Source organism: Pieris napi, chromosome 22, assembly GCF_905475465.1.
Source record: "Pieris napi chromosome 22, ilPieNapi1.2, whole genome shotgun sequence".
Classification (NCBI taxonomy): Eukaryota; Metazoa; Arthropoda; class Insecta; order Lepidoptera; family Pieridae; genus Pieris; species Pieris napi.
This window is the reverse complement of record NC_062255.1, coordinates 6,559,847-6,577,527: the sequence shown is the minus strand read 5'-3', so window position 1 is coordinate 6,577,527 and position 17,681 is coordinate 6,559,847. Positions and strand designations below refer to the sequence as shown.

The 17,681-nt window shown below is 32.8% G+C and overlaps 2 protein-coding genes across 2 annotated transcripts in view; one reads left to right on the top strand and one right to left on the bottom strand.

The window, feature by feature from the left end:
* LOC125060852 (probable G-protein coupled receptor CG31760) overlaps positions 1 to 15,740 on the top strand; it is a 51,303-nt gene extending 35,563 nt beyond the window's left edge. Inside the window, exons 4-17 of the mRNA XM_047665959.1 lie at positions 1,495 to 1,687; positions 2,076 to 2,234; positions 5,945 to 6,077; positions 6,876 to 7,008; positions 7,822 to 7,954; positions 8,445 to 8,598; positions 8,929 to 9,038; positions 9,358 to 9,502; positions 10,264 to 10,333; positions 11,012 to 11,150; positions 11,526 to 11,631; positions 12,067 to 12,210; positions 12,552 to 12,713; positions 13,221 to 15,740. Of these exons, the coding sequence (XP_047521915.1) occupies positions 1,495 to 1,687; positions 2,076 to 2,234; positions 5,945 to 6,077; positions 6,876 to 7,008; positions 7,822 to 7,954; positions 8,445 to 8,598; positions 8,929 to 9,038; positions 9,358 to 9,502; positions 10,264 to 10,333; positions 11,012 to 11,150; positions 11,526 to 11,631; positions 12,067 to 12,210; positions 12,552 to 12,713; positions 13,221 to 13,247 (1,808 nt within the window). The 3' untranslated portion in view covers positions 13,248 to 15,740. The remainder of the gene's footprint in view (positions 1 to 1,494; positions 1,688 to 2,075; positions 2,235 to 5,944; positions 6,078 to 6,875; positions 7,009 to 7,821; positions 7,955 to 8,444; positions 8,599 to 8,928; positions 9,039 to 9,357; positions 9,503 to 10,263; positions 10,334 to 11,011; positions 11,151 to 11,525; positions 11,632 to 12,066; positions 12,211 to 12,551; positions 12,714 to 13,220) is intronic.
* LOC125060853 (protein MIS12 homolog) lies at positions 14,667 to 16,843 on the bottom strand. Its single transcript, XM_047665960.1, has 2 exons — positions 16,718 to 16,843; positions 14,667 to 16,646 (listed from the first exon to the last, which is right to left on the bottom strand). Exon 2 carries the CDS (start codon positions 16,628 to 16,630, stop codon positions 16,016 to 16,018), a length of 615 nt encoding a protein of 204 aa, XP_047521916.1. The 5' UTR covers positions 16,631 to 16,646; positions 16,718 to 16,843; the 3' UTR covers positions 14,667 to 16,015.
* Between the last annotated feature and the right edge of the window lie 838 nt (positions 16,844 to 17,681).

Below are 17,681 nucleotides of genomic sequence, written 5' to 3'. Positions count from 1 at the left end.
ACCATCACTTTTGTACGGCACTAGGTTTTTCGACATTTATTTTTAATCATCTATACACTTATAACAAAGCCGTACATTAACAATTAGTCGAAATTCCCCCATTGTACCTGAGAAAGTCCATTCACTCACGTACTCACATGTACCGCTCAGAAATGACGGCATAGTGCTCAGAGCTATTTTCAGATATAGTAACAGCCTTCTAAGCGTAATTCACGTTGGGTCATTTCACAGGTATTTTTTGTTCATGGGCTTGTGGTCTATTAGCAGTATACCATAACTATAAAGTACTTGGAACGTCGAGTGAAAATAATGGAAAAAAATCGCATTTATATCCGTTAAATTAAAATAAACTACACATCTCAAATTTACATCTTATTAAAATCGTCTTAACAATTATTTAATCTCGTCTAAAATAATGAATTATTTTAATGAAAGCAATCTTATGTTTTGTTTTATATGAAAGAAATTACTGAGAAATTGTTGCAATTATCCCGCAAAGATCAGTTTCCATTTGACCTCGGGAAAGAGGGTGGAACTTGGCTTGGTGATCTTTTCAGTGTGCGATTAATGCTTTACTTACTTGTTTATTTTATACTAAAATGATGTATGGAAATTTTACAAAATATAACTACGTACAACATTCATTATCCAAAATTAAGTTGATATATTCTTCGCTAGCTGCGCATTTATTTCGGTCATAGCACGAATCTTTTCTCGGTAAAGTTTTTTAAGACATATAGTATCGCGGACCATGTTGAAGATATAAATGGCTTCTATAGAACTGTAGTATATCACTTTGCTCTATTGTCAAACCTTGGGTAACACTAACGTAATTTCATACCGAACGATAACCTTTTTAAAAATACTCTATTATGGTATTTCATTTCTTTTATAAAGGTTTCACAGTTAGAACCCTACGTTAAACGTGGTAAAAGAAATTATCAAATCAGTCCCGTTTTAGAGACTATTCAATGCAATCAAACAAGCAAACCACTAAATCTTTCCTCTTTATAATATAAGTATATACACTAAAAGATATTTTACAATGATTTAATCGTCTGAAATAAGTTATTCTGAAAAATATATTTTTAAAACTCACAAAAAAATAGAAGTCTCTTATAATCTTCTATTAAGAGACCCCACTTTGACTTATAAATGTCTAAATGTTAAAAATCTTTATGACAATTATTTATTATTTTAAAATTATAATAATGTATCAAGGTTACTAACAGCACTAAAGTAATTAGAAGAGTTTTATAATCTAATGAATGTTATTGATGAGTGCTCTATTAAGTGCATGATGCTCGCATTAACGTACATTTTTATTTATATAAGTCTTTATCTTGCAATCAGTCAGCTAGACTATGAGCAGATGTGTTGAGAGCTGTTAGGCATTCAGAGAAATATCTCCATCGAGACTGCTCCTATCTTTCAACAGTGTCTATCAAGACTAAGGATTTGGCATTAATGTACATAACTAAACTTTTTTTCCAGATGTTCTTATAGCGGTCTCAAGAGGGCTTGTGGTTGGTTCAAGTGCATCAGAGAGAGTGGTTGGTGCACGGGCGATAGCATTACGACCTGATGGTGTGGTTAACAATTCCATCGCCTGGGAAAAATATGGAGCTGAACCTGTCGCTGGTGTAACACCATCACTGGAGAAGCCACCTGATTCAGAATTTCCTTGGTATGTATATCTCTTACCTTTGCTTATGATCCACACAGAACATAAATACACTACAGTGAGAATTCATGCTACAGTGATACTATACCTACCTATACAATATACTCGTATATTATAACTAAAGTACTATTTCCCTTTATGCCAATTAACGGTTATACTGTGATGAAATCGTCATATAAGTACTTTAATGAATACGCTGCAATTAGACTTATGAATGTTGTATGAATAGGGAAGGTTAGTCTTTTAATTACGCGAATCACACATTTATCATTAAGAATGCTCAGATTAATAGTTGCTGTCACGAAGCGTTTTCAAACAGAAAGAAAACTTACCATTCCGGCAGTGTTATCTTATAAAAAATATGTATTGTGGCAAATATTTTTCCTCATAGGTATGTGTCAGCTCATGAAAGTGACTCTCTTCGATCACCGAAGTTCATGCCGTCACTCCCTGGAGCTACGATGGAGGGGTGGTGGACCTACCCATACTACAGCTGTTCTGCGAAACGTTGGCTGCTGTCATATACAGTGCCCGTTTCTACAGTACGTGGGTGAGTAATAGACTTAATAACAGATGCTTGTATTTGCACAAAATTTTAAAGCTTTCTGATAAATGAAAACTGTATTTTAATATGGTATATTGTAGTATTCGTAATATAAAAAAAGCTCAGTAACATGCGGCGTTCCACAAGGATCTATATTAGGTCCATTGTTATTAACAACATTCACGAACTCGGTTTACATGGCCAAATCACTTTCTACACTGATAATATAATTCAGAATTCTGTATGGATTATTATTGGCTTCAGGTTTCCGCAAGTCGGTCGCCTTTTACATCTTGCATACGTGATTAGTTTTTAGGACGAAGATATGCCTTTTGTTCTCCTTAAATGTAGAAGTAAATTTTAATTTTCCATTTAGAAAATACAACGCATAAATGCCTAGAATTAGGTTACGATTCTTTTAATTATTTAATTAAAAATTTACTATTGAAATACGTTTTATTTAGAATATAATATAAAATAAAGTTCTCTAGCCGGCCTTGCGTGGTCTGTAATTGAGGTGTGACCTAATAGGTTTTGGAATTCGGATTTACAAAGAGGATCTTTCTTTTCTCTTCCGTTTTACGCCCTTGATTTGAGAACTGGCAGTGAATGTAAAATTAGAAGCATTTAATATATATTTCTTTTTTGACATTCATAAGTGTACATTGTGTTACCTATTTGAATAAATGATTTTGAATTGAATGTAATAGATCATCCCAGCTCCTTTGAAATTTGACGTTAGAAGGCAAATAGCCTGGGCGGGGCTATATTGATATATTAAATACTAAATATAAAATTTGCTAAGCCAGCGCAATCTTGCGTGCATAGAATAGAACTCATAATTAAATATATCAAAAATAAGTAATGGTCAATCTTAATATACCATGCATACCAATAGCACTACAATCTTTGAGGTCTAAGATTTCGACATCTGTTCCGTGATCATTTGTTATTAAGTAGGTGATCAACCTGTGCCTGACACACCATACTGTTTTCCTTCACCGTACGAACCAGTGCGGACATAAACAGAAAGTCTATTGGCGCAAAGCCGGGGATCAAAGCTACGACCCCACGGAAACTGCTCACTTAGGTCAAATTATAAAAAAAATATAAATATTTTAATAGACAACATTAATGAATACCAGTAGCCAACGTTGTAAATAAAAATCCTGTAAGCTACCTCATACTTAGATGGAGACAATTGTTACTTTAAAGAAAGGTAAAGATCCCAATATACGGGTACCTATTCGTTCCGGGCCATCAAATAAGATTAAGAGAAGGGTCCATTAAGTAATAATGCTGTTGCTAATTCTAAAGTATGGCTGAATTAACAAATTTTATCGAAAAATTACATTTCGATTATTTAATCTGATTGTAATCAGATCCGTATCAACCATAACGAAAAAGATATTGTTTAAGCTTTTATTTTATGTTTTTTTAACTATCGTTGAAGAATTTAATAACTACATCTCTTAATGGGCACATAGTAAATATTTATTATGGAATATAAGATATAGGTATCATTATTTCACGTCATTAAATTTGTATTGGTAATCCCTACTCATCGGCAAAGAAGATAGAGTTAGACACATTAATTTCCACACAAAACTTTGTTTAAAATGTTTACAGAGATGGCTCCGGGCACACAATGATTAGTTACAATTTTGCCGGAGGACTTGTATAATTTTGTGCCAATATTTTTCCCTATATCGTCACGAAACAACAAAATTTCACTTTTAAAGTGTATGTATTTATTAGATCTTTACTTTCACATTACCGTGCATTACCTACCTCTCGTTCTTTAATTTTTCGTTATAAGCTAAAGATGGTTTAGTCACTAATGGTGGCTGTACACACTCGGCGAGAGGCTCTCGCCGAGTCTCGACCGAGAGGACCGAGAGAAGAGCGCAGCCTGTACACACTCGTTACGTTATTTGTATTTAAAACACCGTTAATAATGGACGTGGAAACCGCTGTTGCTGTTTGTCTTTGTGCAATAAGTTATTATAATTTTCTTCACGTATACCATTAAAAAAAAATTACGAAGCCATGGCGAAGAAGAAGATGGTGGATGGTTACTATGCACCGCAACAGAAATAGGTAATTAGGTTCATTAAGTTTTAATATTATCCAAAATTGTAAATTGCTACTTGTATGTATGTACGTAGCCATGAGTGAATCTCGCTTTTTCTTTAGTTCCTCAATTGGGATATCCATCGGCCGGCTTATTCGCATCCAAGCATCATGTAGAGATTGTTTATTTTTGTGTCCTACATCCTTCGGATTCCATAACAACGATTCCCTTTGGTAACACTCCAAAAACTCTAATTCGCGTTCGTTAGACCACATTGTGCGATACGTCCTGTCACAACCACAGTCATCGAGCAAGTGATTGAACGAGTGTGTACAGGTCGCTCTCGTTTTACTCGCGAGACCCTTTGACTCGTGCGCAAAAAACCGACAGGCGACCGAGAGCGGCGAGACCGACTGCGAGGAAGCGAGGCGAGACGAGAGCTCTACTGTACACTCTCGCCCTCGGCCTGTCTCGGGGTGTCTCGCCGAGTGTGTACAGCTACCATTAGCTGTTTTATTGAAGGGGGACAATAACTAAATAAAAATAAAATAAAAAAAAGGGGGTAATTAATTTTTTCTGACTTGCTTTATTTTAATTGGAATCTCAGTAAATAGGTAGCCTCTTCTTTTAATAATTTAACTTAACTTAAAATAAAGACACATTTCTAGCTTTTATTTTCTTTATATATTGTGTAATAATATCGTTATTATTATAATATTTTTTTCCTTGGTAATAATAAGTTGTTAACGATTATCTCTATCCATAAACAAAAAATTGTACAGCTTGATAGCCTGTGGACTGTTAAATGTACGTATTTAAATTTATATGTAATAACTGTCAGGAGTATCTATATAGTATATGTAGTGTATGTATTAGCAAGCTGTACTAGAGGTTCAAGGTGGTGGGTTTATCTCAAAGCTATCGGGCTCACCACGATAATTAAGGGCTTGAAGAAGTCTTCGCAACTTTGACAAGAAGTGAGAAATGAATAAGATAGAGCATTCTATGATATATAATCTAATCTGATATATTGTTATAAAACAACATCTACCTATTCACACACATATAAAATTCTCTCTCTTCTCTCTCTCACACACATAAAATTCTCTCTCTTCTCGTGAGCTGTCAGTGTATCACGCACCTTCAGCTATTAAAGTATAGGACAGCCACGTGAGCCGTGTCAGCAGTTGTTGAATGTTCAAGTGAAATCTGAACAACAATGTTTCATGGCATACACTATTGCGTAAATCGTTATTTATGCATAGTTAAGATACAATAATATATATACTAGCGGACCCCACAGACGTTGTTCTGCATGATATTTCAAGCGATTATATTAAACAAAGTATGAAAGTACCGACTGCAGCGCCATCTGCCGGCCTGATTTGTGAATCTAAACCATCCAGGGCTCCACCCAAACACATACAACAAAAATCATTCAAATCCGTCCAGCCGTTTAAGAGGAGTTCGGTGATGTATACACGTACAATAGAATTATATATGTAAGCTATCTTATCTTTTAAGTTAGATCAAACCGCACACGGTGTGCAAATTTGATTGAAATCGGTTAAGTAGTTTAGGAGTCCATAGCGGACAAACGTGACGTAATTTATATATAGATACATATATATAAATATTCCAGACTCAAAGGGGTAGTGTCGTTAGACATAGACATCTCCAGTTTGGAAGTGAATCAGTGCGAGGCGTACGATTATGACGACAACCAAATATATTCATTCCACGGAACGCATAAGTGCCCTAATGAAACTACTTATGTGAGTATTGTTCTGATTTATCTAGTTCTATAACAACAGACATTCTCAAAATTGCATTGCAAATTTTACACACATAATAAATTTTATACATAGAAAATAGAACGTATTTTCTATAACAACCTAACAGGCAAGGAAGCCAAAACATAATAAAACTAAACTAAACTTTTAACTAAAACTAAATAGAAACAAACGTCATTAAGAGCATAATAAACAAAATGACGGTAAGTAGAAGGATTGTTCAGTTAATTATGTTAGTAATTAAAATGTAATAGCGTCTTCACAAAGTTTTCAAACATATTTTTTTTTTAAAGAGAATTCACACCAATTGACCTAGTCCCATGCTAAGCTGGTGAAGCTTGTGTTATGGGTACTAGGCAACGAATATACATACATATTATAGATAGATAGACATATAAATACATATTTAAACACCCAAGACCTAAGCACAACACCAAATGCTCATCACATCGATGTTCGTCTCAGCCGGGGATCGAACCCGGGACCCATGGATTCGTAGTCAGGTACTAACCACTAGACCAAAGCTGAGTCGTCGAAGCATATTTATTATTCTGATATGTGTTTAAATAAGAAGCTAATAAGCAAACACTTAAAAGTTTTGCTACATTGTAGGAGCCAAGTGTACTTTATTGTATTTCTGTATGGGCAAGACATACAGACGATCATCTGATAATTATGAACATAGAAAGAAAAATTGGTGCACCGCCGATTTGCGATTTGAGCTCTGCAACTTTGAGGATCACACGCGTCTTTGTAATAATTTACTGTTAATATTTCCAGTGTGAATATAAACCGAACCGCGAAATGACCGCTCGTTATTCGGGATGGGCGCGTGGCTCATACATCTGTAAGTGCAGACCCGGATATTACTCAATTCACCATCCGGAAGGCTTCAACGGGTCACTCGTTGAAGGTATTATGACTTTTTAGATTAAAAAAAAAATAATGGACAAGTATTGTTTATGACGAAATAGTTTCTTCATCAGAACTCCTTGTTAACTCTTAATTTAGTTGATTTATCGTACGTGATCAAGTTTTCCCTTTCAACTTAAAATTATTATTTCCTGTAGTATCGAACTCAGGGTGACAATAACAATAATCAGGTTATGCGCCTTATATTATTTAATTTACTGGTTTTAACCCACCAAAGATTATCTGTACTTTAAAGTTTAGCCTAGTTTTGTTACCGCAAATAAAAAAGACTTTAATATAATACAAGTACCTATTATAACAAATTACTTTGGTTTGCAATTCAAAAAATTCTAAGAAATGTAAACTTTGGCAGTTATAAGGTCCTAAGTTCCGGTCTTACATGATTCTTTTAATATAATGTACGTACACTGACAGTTACAATACAACCTTCGTTACTGACCGGAAAGTAGCCTTATTTCCTCCCTTTTTACCTGTACACGTATGTCATAATTATTGTTAGGTGGCTATTTGTTAAATTATTACACATTGTGACACAACAGTAGTTCGTGTATATTAAATCGGTTTAATTTGTCAAAATAACTTAATTTTGAATTTATGTAACAACATTACAAACATTTTTGCAACAAAAATTAGTTGTTTTAATTATAATTTTAACATAATTCTATGCAAGTGAGTATAAATACGATCTCTTCACGAAAAGTTTACGAAAAGTAGTTCAACCAACTCGTAAGTATTATAATATATTGTCATTTGTTCCATGTAATTAAATCTCATTTGCTGTGTTAATTTTCAGTTGCATATCAAGAATTTGAAGAGAACGGCGTAGATATTTGGAATGAGCCGTACGAATGTTTGAAATGTCAACCCGGATGTGACTCTTGTCGGGGACCGGAGCCATGTCTCGCGACATATAATTGGCCGTTTCGGTAAGTTTAATATACGTAAATTTATCACGTGGCGTTAAATAATGATTTTAATTTTCTTTGACTAAAACAAATAGTTTTCATTTTTGAAGCGTTCCAATCATTCTTTGATCTTGCATTTAATTTTCTAAGCAGTGATAAACAGTAACAAAGGCTTTTTGGTAGTCAATATATGCGATGTAGAGGGGTCTTTGTTGCTCTTGATATTTTTCTATTATTATCTTTAATGCATGTATGTATGTGGTCAACAGTAGAGAAGTTTTTCCGAAAACCAGCTTGTTCCTTGGTTTGATGCTGTTCAAACTAAGAAACATATTTCATATTTCTCCGTAAACAGTTAGAAGTTAGAATAGTTAGGGATTAGAAAGACATTGACTCTGTAGTGGTTAATCACCTACTACGCTTGTCTGAGAACTAAAAACAGTTGTAGGCCAGTTGCCTCTAAAATTCAGTATGTACTTATAATTTTTGACTACATTCTTACGTCTTCCAGGATATCTCTCCTAGTGATATCAGTGAGTTGTGCGGTAATGACGGTAGTACTAACCATCTACACGCGCCATCATAGACGAGTCAAAGTGTTTCGCGTCGCCAGCCCCGTCTTCCTCTCTATCACTCTTCTTGGATGCGCTATGATGTATATGGAGGTGTGGTAAAATAAATAATACAGAATATATTTGTCACAATTATTTTATATAGAGCCACTAAATATTTCACATTTGACACAATTTACCTTGATAAGCATGTCGGTTTATAAGATGTATTGGATTCATAAATATTAGACATTTTACAGTTTCACGGTTAAACTAATATATAACATTTTTTGTAGCCAGTTTCTTAAGTTCTGTTCAGTATAACTTTACTATGTTGATTCAAGATAATCAAATTTTAACTGAAGTAATGTATTTCAGAATGTTTTTCCTGTTTCCCATTATTCGTCAGATGTCCAAAGATAGAAAAAATTAATTTGCTTTCAGATGGCCGCAATTTTTCCAGTTCTTGATATGTATTCGTGTATAGCGACGAAGTGGACACGCCATATGGGATTTTGTATCACATACACCGCGCTACTAATGAAAACTTGGAGGTAACTGTATAATGAAGTTATTAGATTACCTGCACTATTATTTATAAAAACTAAATCAGTTACTAAACTTAACCTAACAAAATGAGGTTTTCGATGCATATGGTTGTTCTATTTTTTAATTCAGTACGGTTAGGTATTAGGGCTTGAAAGAAACATTCCGGCGATGAAGTGTTTTGGCTTGTTTCACAAAAAAATGTCGAGATATATTTAGCCATCAATTAACACCATGCTTATAATGATATTATTTATACTAATCGAAATATATACCTAAGTCGATTATTTATACCTATCGAATCAATATATATGTCGACTTTTACAGGGTCTCTCTAACGTATCGCGTAAAGTCAGCGCATAAGCTAAAATTAACAGACAAGCAGCTTCTCCAATGGATGGCTCCAATACTCCTGATCATGCTGGTCTACCTCGGCACATGGACTCTGTCTGCGCCGCCCGATGCCGAAGTGGTATGTATAACAAGTGGTATATTACAATTCAGTACCGCTTCAATCTATTAAAAGCCCAGTGACACACGTCTTTGATTTTTTAGTTCTAAGACAGGCCAGTTCGCTAAAATGTTTTTGTTCACTGCAACCTCAAGTGTTCCTTTTTTATATAGAAAGAAAAAGTTTCTGTCTGGATTCAAATTCACGACCGAGAGAACCACACTGTTAACCTTATCACTAGGCTGCTCTTACTTACTTCACAAGGATAACGACCCAAAGCGGGCTTTGGTTTCCAAAACTAGAGATCGCCATCTGTGGTGATCGCGCGCTACCGCTTGTCAATCGGCCAGTTGGAGCCTGCGTACGGCGTAGGTCTTTTCCCACGGCGTCTTTCCAGAGATATCTGACTCTATAGATACTTTTTAATTTTAAAACTACAATTAGCTATCGACTTAGACTTCGCTAGGGTGAATATCCTTTAAAAAATACTGTTATTAGAATCCTGCAGAGATACGTTAATTTAAAAATCCTAATACTATTTTTAAAATGAAATTCATTAACTGCTTAATTTTGACTAAATATTTTTTCTGATTATATAATATATATCCCTTTTAATATTGTTAATCCATTGGCAAATGTTTGTAAAGCACATGAAACATCACATGTGAGATTTAACATAAATCATAGTAAAATGTAACAATTAAACGTGTTAGTAATAATGCAAAACTGCATTTTTTTGCGTTATTTAATAATTTTTGAGAAAAATGTAATGTTATTTCCAGATAACTGACAACCGAGGACTTAAATTCAAACAATGTACATATAACTGGTGGGATCACAGTTTAGCAATTGGTAAGAAAACGGAACTTTTACTTGATTTCGTAAAATACATTAATAGCAAAACTATTCGAAACGTTATACGATAACAGTGTTATAAAGTCGTGTTTAGGTTAAAGAAGTTTTATTTAAACGCTTAAAATGTTTAAATCGTTGTCTTAAAATTATATTTCTCTATTTGCGTGTAATTAAATTTAATTAAATTATGCATTTTACGTATACACAATGCTAAGATGATTTATAAAATTCTAAGACGCAGACGTTTTAATACTGGCGTGCGCCAAAGACAATATTTATAGAAATAAATAAAAATAGCGTTGCATTCAAGATTTCGGATCTTGATTGATTTTAAATTTCTCATTTTTGTGACCATGCTATCTGTACTAGTTAATTGCAATCGACCACAACGCCACTTATCAATACGAACTTAGAACTTTTGAAAATTAATCCTATGTATAATCTTAGTAAAGGTTATATATATATATATGTACCTAAGATACTTAGATAACTTAAGAAAGGTATAAGGTCGGACCCAGAGGTCTGATTCTCAAAGAAAAAATTTACTAGTCTAAAAAAGACATCATCATAATCGGATGTATTTTTGGATTATGTTGAATATGTACTATTAAATATTATTTGAAAAATAATTAATTACCTCCTTAAACTGATAATTAATTTAAAGTATTTTTTTAGGTGAGATTCTGTTCTTGTTATGGGGTGTACGTGTGTGCTATCGTGTACGTCACGCTGAAAGTCTATACAACGAGGCTAGATTAATCTCTATAGCCATTTACAATATCTTCACAGTCAATTCTTTAATGATTGCTTTTCAGTAAGTATTTTTTTATAAAATTAAACATAATACATAAGTCAGTAAAAATTAAAATTCTAGTTTTTTTAATTAAATAAGAACCCGTTAAATCGTATAACCTCACATGAATTGGCGGGCTAGAATTCTTGAGGGAGTGTATATCGAAATTTATTTTAAAGTAAAGACTTTTTATATTGAAATTTTTATGTCACAATCTTACAATCATTTAGTATCACAAAGGACTTTATACGAAGCACATTTTATAAATCTGTATGGCTTTATGCATAGAGAGCATGTACCCGGAAGCGAAACGGTTGACCGAATTAACCTGTCACCAAGAAATCTCAAAGTATTTTTCGTATTAGATGTGTGATAATAAATAAAATACATTTTCAGCCTGTTAATTTTACCCCGAGCCGGTCCAGACATAAAGTACTTACTGGGTTTCATAAGAACCCAACTCTCCACATCAACTACCGTCCTATTGGTATTTTTACCTAAGGTAAATTATTTATTTTCTTAATTCCTAAAAAAATTGGTTTCCAAAATATTCGATGGAGAGATTATTATAACCGTAATAATATAGTTTTAATTATTTGAGCTATCATTCATAATCTATTTCGAATTATCGACTATCAACAGACGTTTATTCGTAGACTTCAATATGTTTTAACGTTTGCGACTTGACTGTGTAGTAGAACTGCTTTCAACTGAGTCAAAAATCCTGAACATCATTTCAACCTGTATATTTTGCATATGTCCATGCAATACTCTTGCTTGCATTACTATTATTTAAAATATTTTTTACACTAGCAGCTAACAACTTTAATTATGAAATAACAAACATTTGCGGATGTAAAAGAATCACATTTTGTTGTATAATTATTAAAATTGTCTTTACCATTATTGCAAACATAAAATACTATATTATTTAAAGGTTTTACGCGTTGTACGCGGTACAGGAGATACATGGGATAGCCGAGCTCGAGCACGTGGTGTGCCTGCCTCATCTTCACTGAACGGGATCGGACTAGTACCAGATGAGCCGCCCGATCTTTACCAGGAGAATGAACAGTTAAAGGTAAAAAAAGACTTATGACCTCGAACCTAAAGTACTCTAAAATCTATCTGACAATTTATAATTTTAGCAACAAACCTCATAAAACTATGACCTACTAAATAAATACTACACAGATAAAAAACATTTATAAAGTTTTGAATATCAAGGAAAGGTATTTGTATAACTAAACAAGTGTGAAACGAACAAAAATCTTTTTCAACAATTTTGGTTTCAATTTGAATTTTAGTTTTAAGTTAGTAAATAAATTTTATACAAAAACAGCAATTTTGTAGTGATTTATTTTTTATCAATATTTAATGTTGAGTTAACTAATCTACGGAATAATAATAACTTAATTTCAGGAGGAGGTTCAGAAGTTAGCCGCCCAAATCGAATTCATGAAGATAGTTCAAATGGAGATGCACAATCGCCACTTGCGGCCAAAGCCCGGAGGATACTTCAGCGCCAACGCGACTACCATGCCTCAGAGTCCCATGCACTCGAAGACACTCAATATTTCACAAGTACGTATTTATTTAATATGAATTACTAAGCTGTCCGTGAATTTCTACAACCCACATTTTTTGCAATTATTTTTAATAATAGATATATACAGTAAAAGGCTATCGGCTTATGACAGTTGGTTATGATTTAAGAAATACAAATGTTGAGTCCAAATACTAATATAGATTAAATCAAAAATAAGGTTCTGACCTGGTTCTGGTAAAATGTATTTGGTTTAAGCTAGTACTAGGCATTTAAATACATTCTTTAACGGATATAAACGCGAATGTATTACATTATTTACACAAAACTATGTTTAGAGTGCTATTTAAATATAGTGGTGAGCGAGAACGGAGAAACTGCCACACAGATTGTGCCCAGCTTAAACTATGCCATAATATCATTATAGATTATCATAATAGAACCTCAAACTCTCAAAACGTCAACTTATGTAATTAATGTGAAATTCGTGTTGATATCCATTTAAAAAGCTTAATTTAACTTATTTAATATATTTTTTTATTCAGGAGAACACGGAGTGGGGACCAGTGTGACTGGTGGCGCTGAGTGATGGCTGGTGTTGGCCTGGTCCAGCTGCGAAACGCGTACTTACAGCTGTAGACACTAGACCGCCTGCTTTTGTATAATTATATTTAACTCATGAATTAGACTTAGATCGGAACTATTTCTAGACAGGTCTTCCTTCCTGTCTGGCAGATTGCTTGCAAAATAACTGACTTCAAGGTTTAAATAACCACGAAATCTGATTTAACTATTGAGTTTAACTGGTTATTTATTAATCCCAGGATTCCAGTAGCAGCTAGCTAAATGAAGTTGACTTAGTCACAAAAATTTATGTTTTTATGCCCCAAGCATGTATTAATACAAACGACAGTTTTTGAAGACCATATGTTATAAATACCCGAACATCGTCCAGCTACATATATGTTTATCAGAATCCACTAATGAAATTGTAACAAGAACCAAAGAAGCTAAACAAAAAATAGGTGACTATTCAAAATACCTGTTAATATTGTTACCAAAAAAATATTTTGCTAAACTTAAAAATACTCAAACCACCACTTATTTTTATCTCACCAACAAAAAAATCTAGTCATTAAAGTTGCCAGTAGTTATATAAGTTAGATGTAAATATTTTATATAGATAAAGTCAAAAAGGCTGCATATTTTTCTTATTGCTTTTGTTTTGATTGTGAAGGTATGAACTTAGTTATAGCCAAATAGCATATCAAAACTATTGGTATTTTTCAAGTATAACTACTTTACAAATACAATATTTCATGTATTTTTACTTTCACAATATATATGTATATAATATATATATATTATCAAAGCATAAGAATATACACAGCAAATGCTGTTTTTTCTTATGCTTTAATTTGTTAGTAAAGCTTTTATAATTTAGAATATCACCATCAGATCCTGTCAGATCTGAGATATATAAATTTTCAGACCATGAGTGTTGTCATCTAGACAATAAATTCTAATTACTGTATTAAATATTTTGGTTAAAGTTTAACCTCTATAAGAGATGTACATGTTTATGTAAATAATATGTCTAAAAAGAATGCATTTTAAAATGTATATATATATATAATATTAAAACAATATCTTTACTTTGCATTGTATAGTAAATTATATCCACTCAATATGGCATGTGCCAAAAGAAAAACTCATATAGCTAGTACATTCTATGTTCCATATAAGAGAGGAATACGGACAAAATAACATTTCTTCATGAAACACAATAGACACTTATGAATCTCAATAAACAACCTTAATGCTAAATATTAAGCTATATGATTGCTACTTCCTATTGCAGGAAAAGTAAATACATCTTAAAGAGGAATACTCTTCTTAAATTGAGTGGATGCATCTTTAAGTATGTTGTAATATATGATGGTATAAAATGTCAATTTTCTTACATTTGAAAGAGTCAATAAAACAGATTATTCTTACAAAAATATATTTTTGTAAACACAAAAATTCAAATCGTTGTTTCAATAATGTTCTACAAGACAGAAATAACGACTTTAAATGAAAATAATTTTCTATGTTACGCAGAACATTTTAGCTTTTTCATGTCTATTTGTAAATTAGCTAGCAGTATAATTTTATGTGACAATTGTAATGTAAGCTAGTTATTGAAATTGGCCATACAGGCTCAATAAACATTCCTTATATGGTCATGCTTGTCATGTTGTTGTAACCTAAGTGTTAGTTGATGTCTTAGTAAATTCAGCATCAATATGCTCATTATTTTTGTAAATGTTACTTTTTCATAGAATTGTAAGACATAAATGTGATATAAATAGTTTTTATTAGGATTAGATCCAATGCCAGATACAATTTGGGATTTAAATATGGTTTTAATATTTATGACCACAAATTAGACCAAACTGAATCCTCGGAACGGTGAGGTCGCACCGTGAAACCTGTGAAGTCCCCAGGAAGCTTCTGGGCTTTTGGAAGGAGTTAGGCTTGCTTAGTTAGCCAGGACTTACGTACAACAGACCTAGTGAGCCTCTAAGTGCAGAGAATGAGTCCACAAACCATTAACCATTAGACCAAACTGTCGAATTGACCAATTTATAAAATGGAAATGATTGATCATTAAGTTTATGAATGTAGTAATGTTTTTATTATTATAGACAAAATTAGGCAGTGTATGTGCATTATGAATTATTCATTTTAAATTTTGTAATATGCTGATGGTACTTTGATGTCGATATAAAATTATGTTGTGACAATACATACAAATTGTATTTGGTAATTTTTAATAAGAACTAATGATGTTGGTAGATAGTATGTTAAAAATTGATTTACATTTTTAACTTTACTTGCAGATAGTAATTGTGCCAAGCTATATAAACCTTTTAGACTATGTTTTCATTTATGAAAATATATTTTATAGAGGAACTCATAAATGTTAAATAAGTTTGTGTAATAGAATGAAATAAATGTTGTTGTTCTCAGTTATAGATGATGTAAGATGTGTTTTTACAAAAAATAAAAAGTACCTGTTACTATGTTTTTATGATACCAATACCTATGCAGGAATCACCAGAAGTGTTAGTATGTTATAAAAACTATAAACAATACAGATTGTAAATATGTACTGAGAATGTACTGATTTTACAGCTAGAGACAAAATAAATATTTGAATTAACCTGCCTTATTAGCACACATAACATACATTGGGTATAGGAGCATACTACTACTAAAACTAAGTCTTTATTTTAATCTTTTATTTATTTATATTATTATATTATTCACTAATTATTGTTATAATTCACTTACCCTAATCTTTATACAATTTATCATCAATTTCAATAAATGGCAATCTTGCACTTAAAAATTGAACTTTGTTGATCATAGCTTTAACTACATCTGGACTTTCTAAATTCCTTTGCATCGCATCAACCACTTCCATATCTTTTTTTGTAAGTTCTAAAACATCCTCAATAGACGATAACTCTTTATCTTCTTTAGATAACCAAGATTCCATTAATGCACCCCGCAGCACTTTTTTCTTGAGATTATTTACTTCTTCATTCAATGAGTTATACTCTGTTTCAGAAATCTGCTTGGACTGCTCTTCATCTTCTGGTAAAAGTACATTTGGCGGTATCTTTAGCATTTTTTCAATTTCAGTATCAATAACAATCAATGCTGCACTAGCTTTATCACAATACAGACGAATAAGTTTCTCGCGTGTATGGGCTAATAAAACTTCATCAGTTTCGTTTAATCCCAAAGTATTGTGAACACCATAAAAAGCCTTTGTAACAGATGCGCGTATCTTATCTTCTACCATTTGTCGAACCGCTATTTTCAGTCGTTGAGACCCAAAACCAAAGTGCTGGGTTTCATACTCCTCTTCAGTTCCACCAGACCATTTTTTAGTTTTTATCATTTTCTTTGATATGACGCTACAAACACATATAAAATCTTTATAAGATATACTATCTACCGTTACAATATTATAGAAACCAATGCGTACGTAATGCTGTTTTAATATTCCAATTTTCAAGTTAGAACAAACTTTAAAACGATTGAAGATTGCTTTGACCGTTAGTTGAAAATTGAAATAAATCCAAATTCAGTTCATAAACAAGTACAACTTTCAATGTCAATTGACATACTAGACAATATGTCATATGTTATTGACATATGACATAGCGCGTCTTATTCAGATGAGGAATAATTATTAATTCAAGTACACAGGAAAAAATAATCACTAAAAAGTCATATTGAACTAAACAAAGAAATATTTTGTGAAAAAAGCGCGGGAAACTTCGTTCATGGTAGATGTCTTTTTTCACGGTAGTGTAAATTTAATTTAATTTTACTAGTTAAAAAGCAGAGGATAAGCTGGTAGTTTTAATTGTTGTATTACTATGTATGTAATTTTTAAGTTTATCATATTTGTGTATAGTGTCATCGTGTAGTCGGTAAGTTTTTGTAATTTCTATAAATATTGTATGAACGAGCCCATGAGCCCAGGATGATGGCCATGTTGGCCTGAATCTCCCTGTGGGATCAAACGTATCTGTTGGTTCACAAGATGAATTTGACAAAATGAATACGGATTGATCGTTATCATCTCAGACAGGTGAAGGAAGTCGTAAACGAACACGTTGTTTGCGCCTTTGTCGGCAGTGTACGAAAATTAAGAAAAAGAAAGGTAGTGGTTCTAGCGGTGATTACTGTCAGTGCGAAAGCTTATGCAATGATGAAGATGAGTCAATTTTAATCAAAAAGGTTACATCTAAACCTATATCTCAATCCACGTCATCTCCACACTCGCAAAATAATAATAATTCACATAATATAATATACTCTCAACCATCAACATCTTACATGGAAAATTCAAATACATATCTCTCAAGAGTCTAACGCGGGAAATTCAAACAACACCAAAGCTACAGTAACCAATACGGACTCCCGTTCGGTTGGCCGTACTG

What these genes read in the sequence shown, in the direction of transcription:
- LOC125060853 (XM_047665960.1), bottom strand. Translation starts at nt 16,630, where the DNA reads ATGATAAAAACTAAAAAATGGTCTGGTGGAACTGAAGAGGAGTATGAA.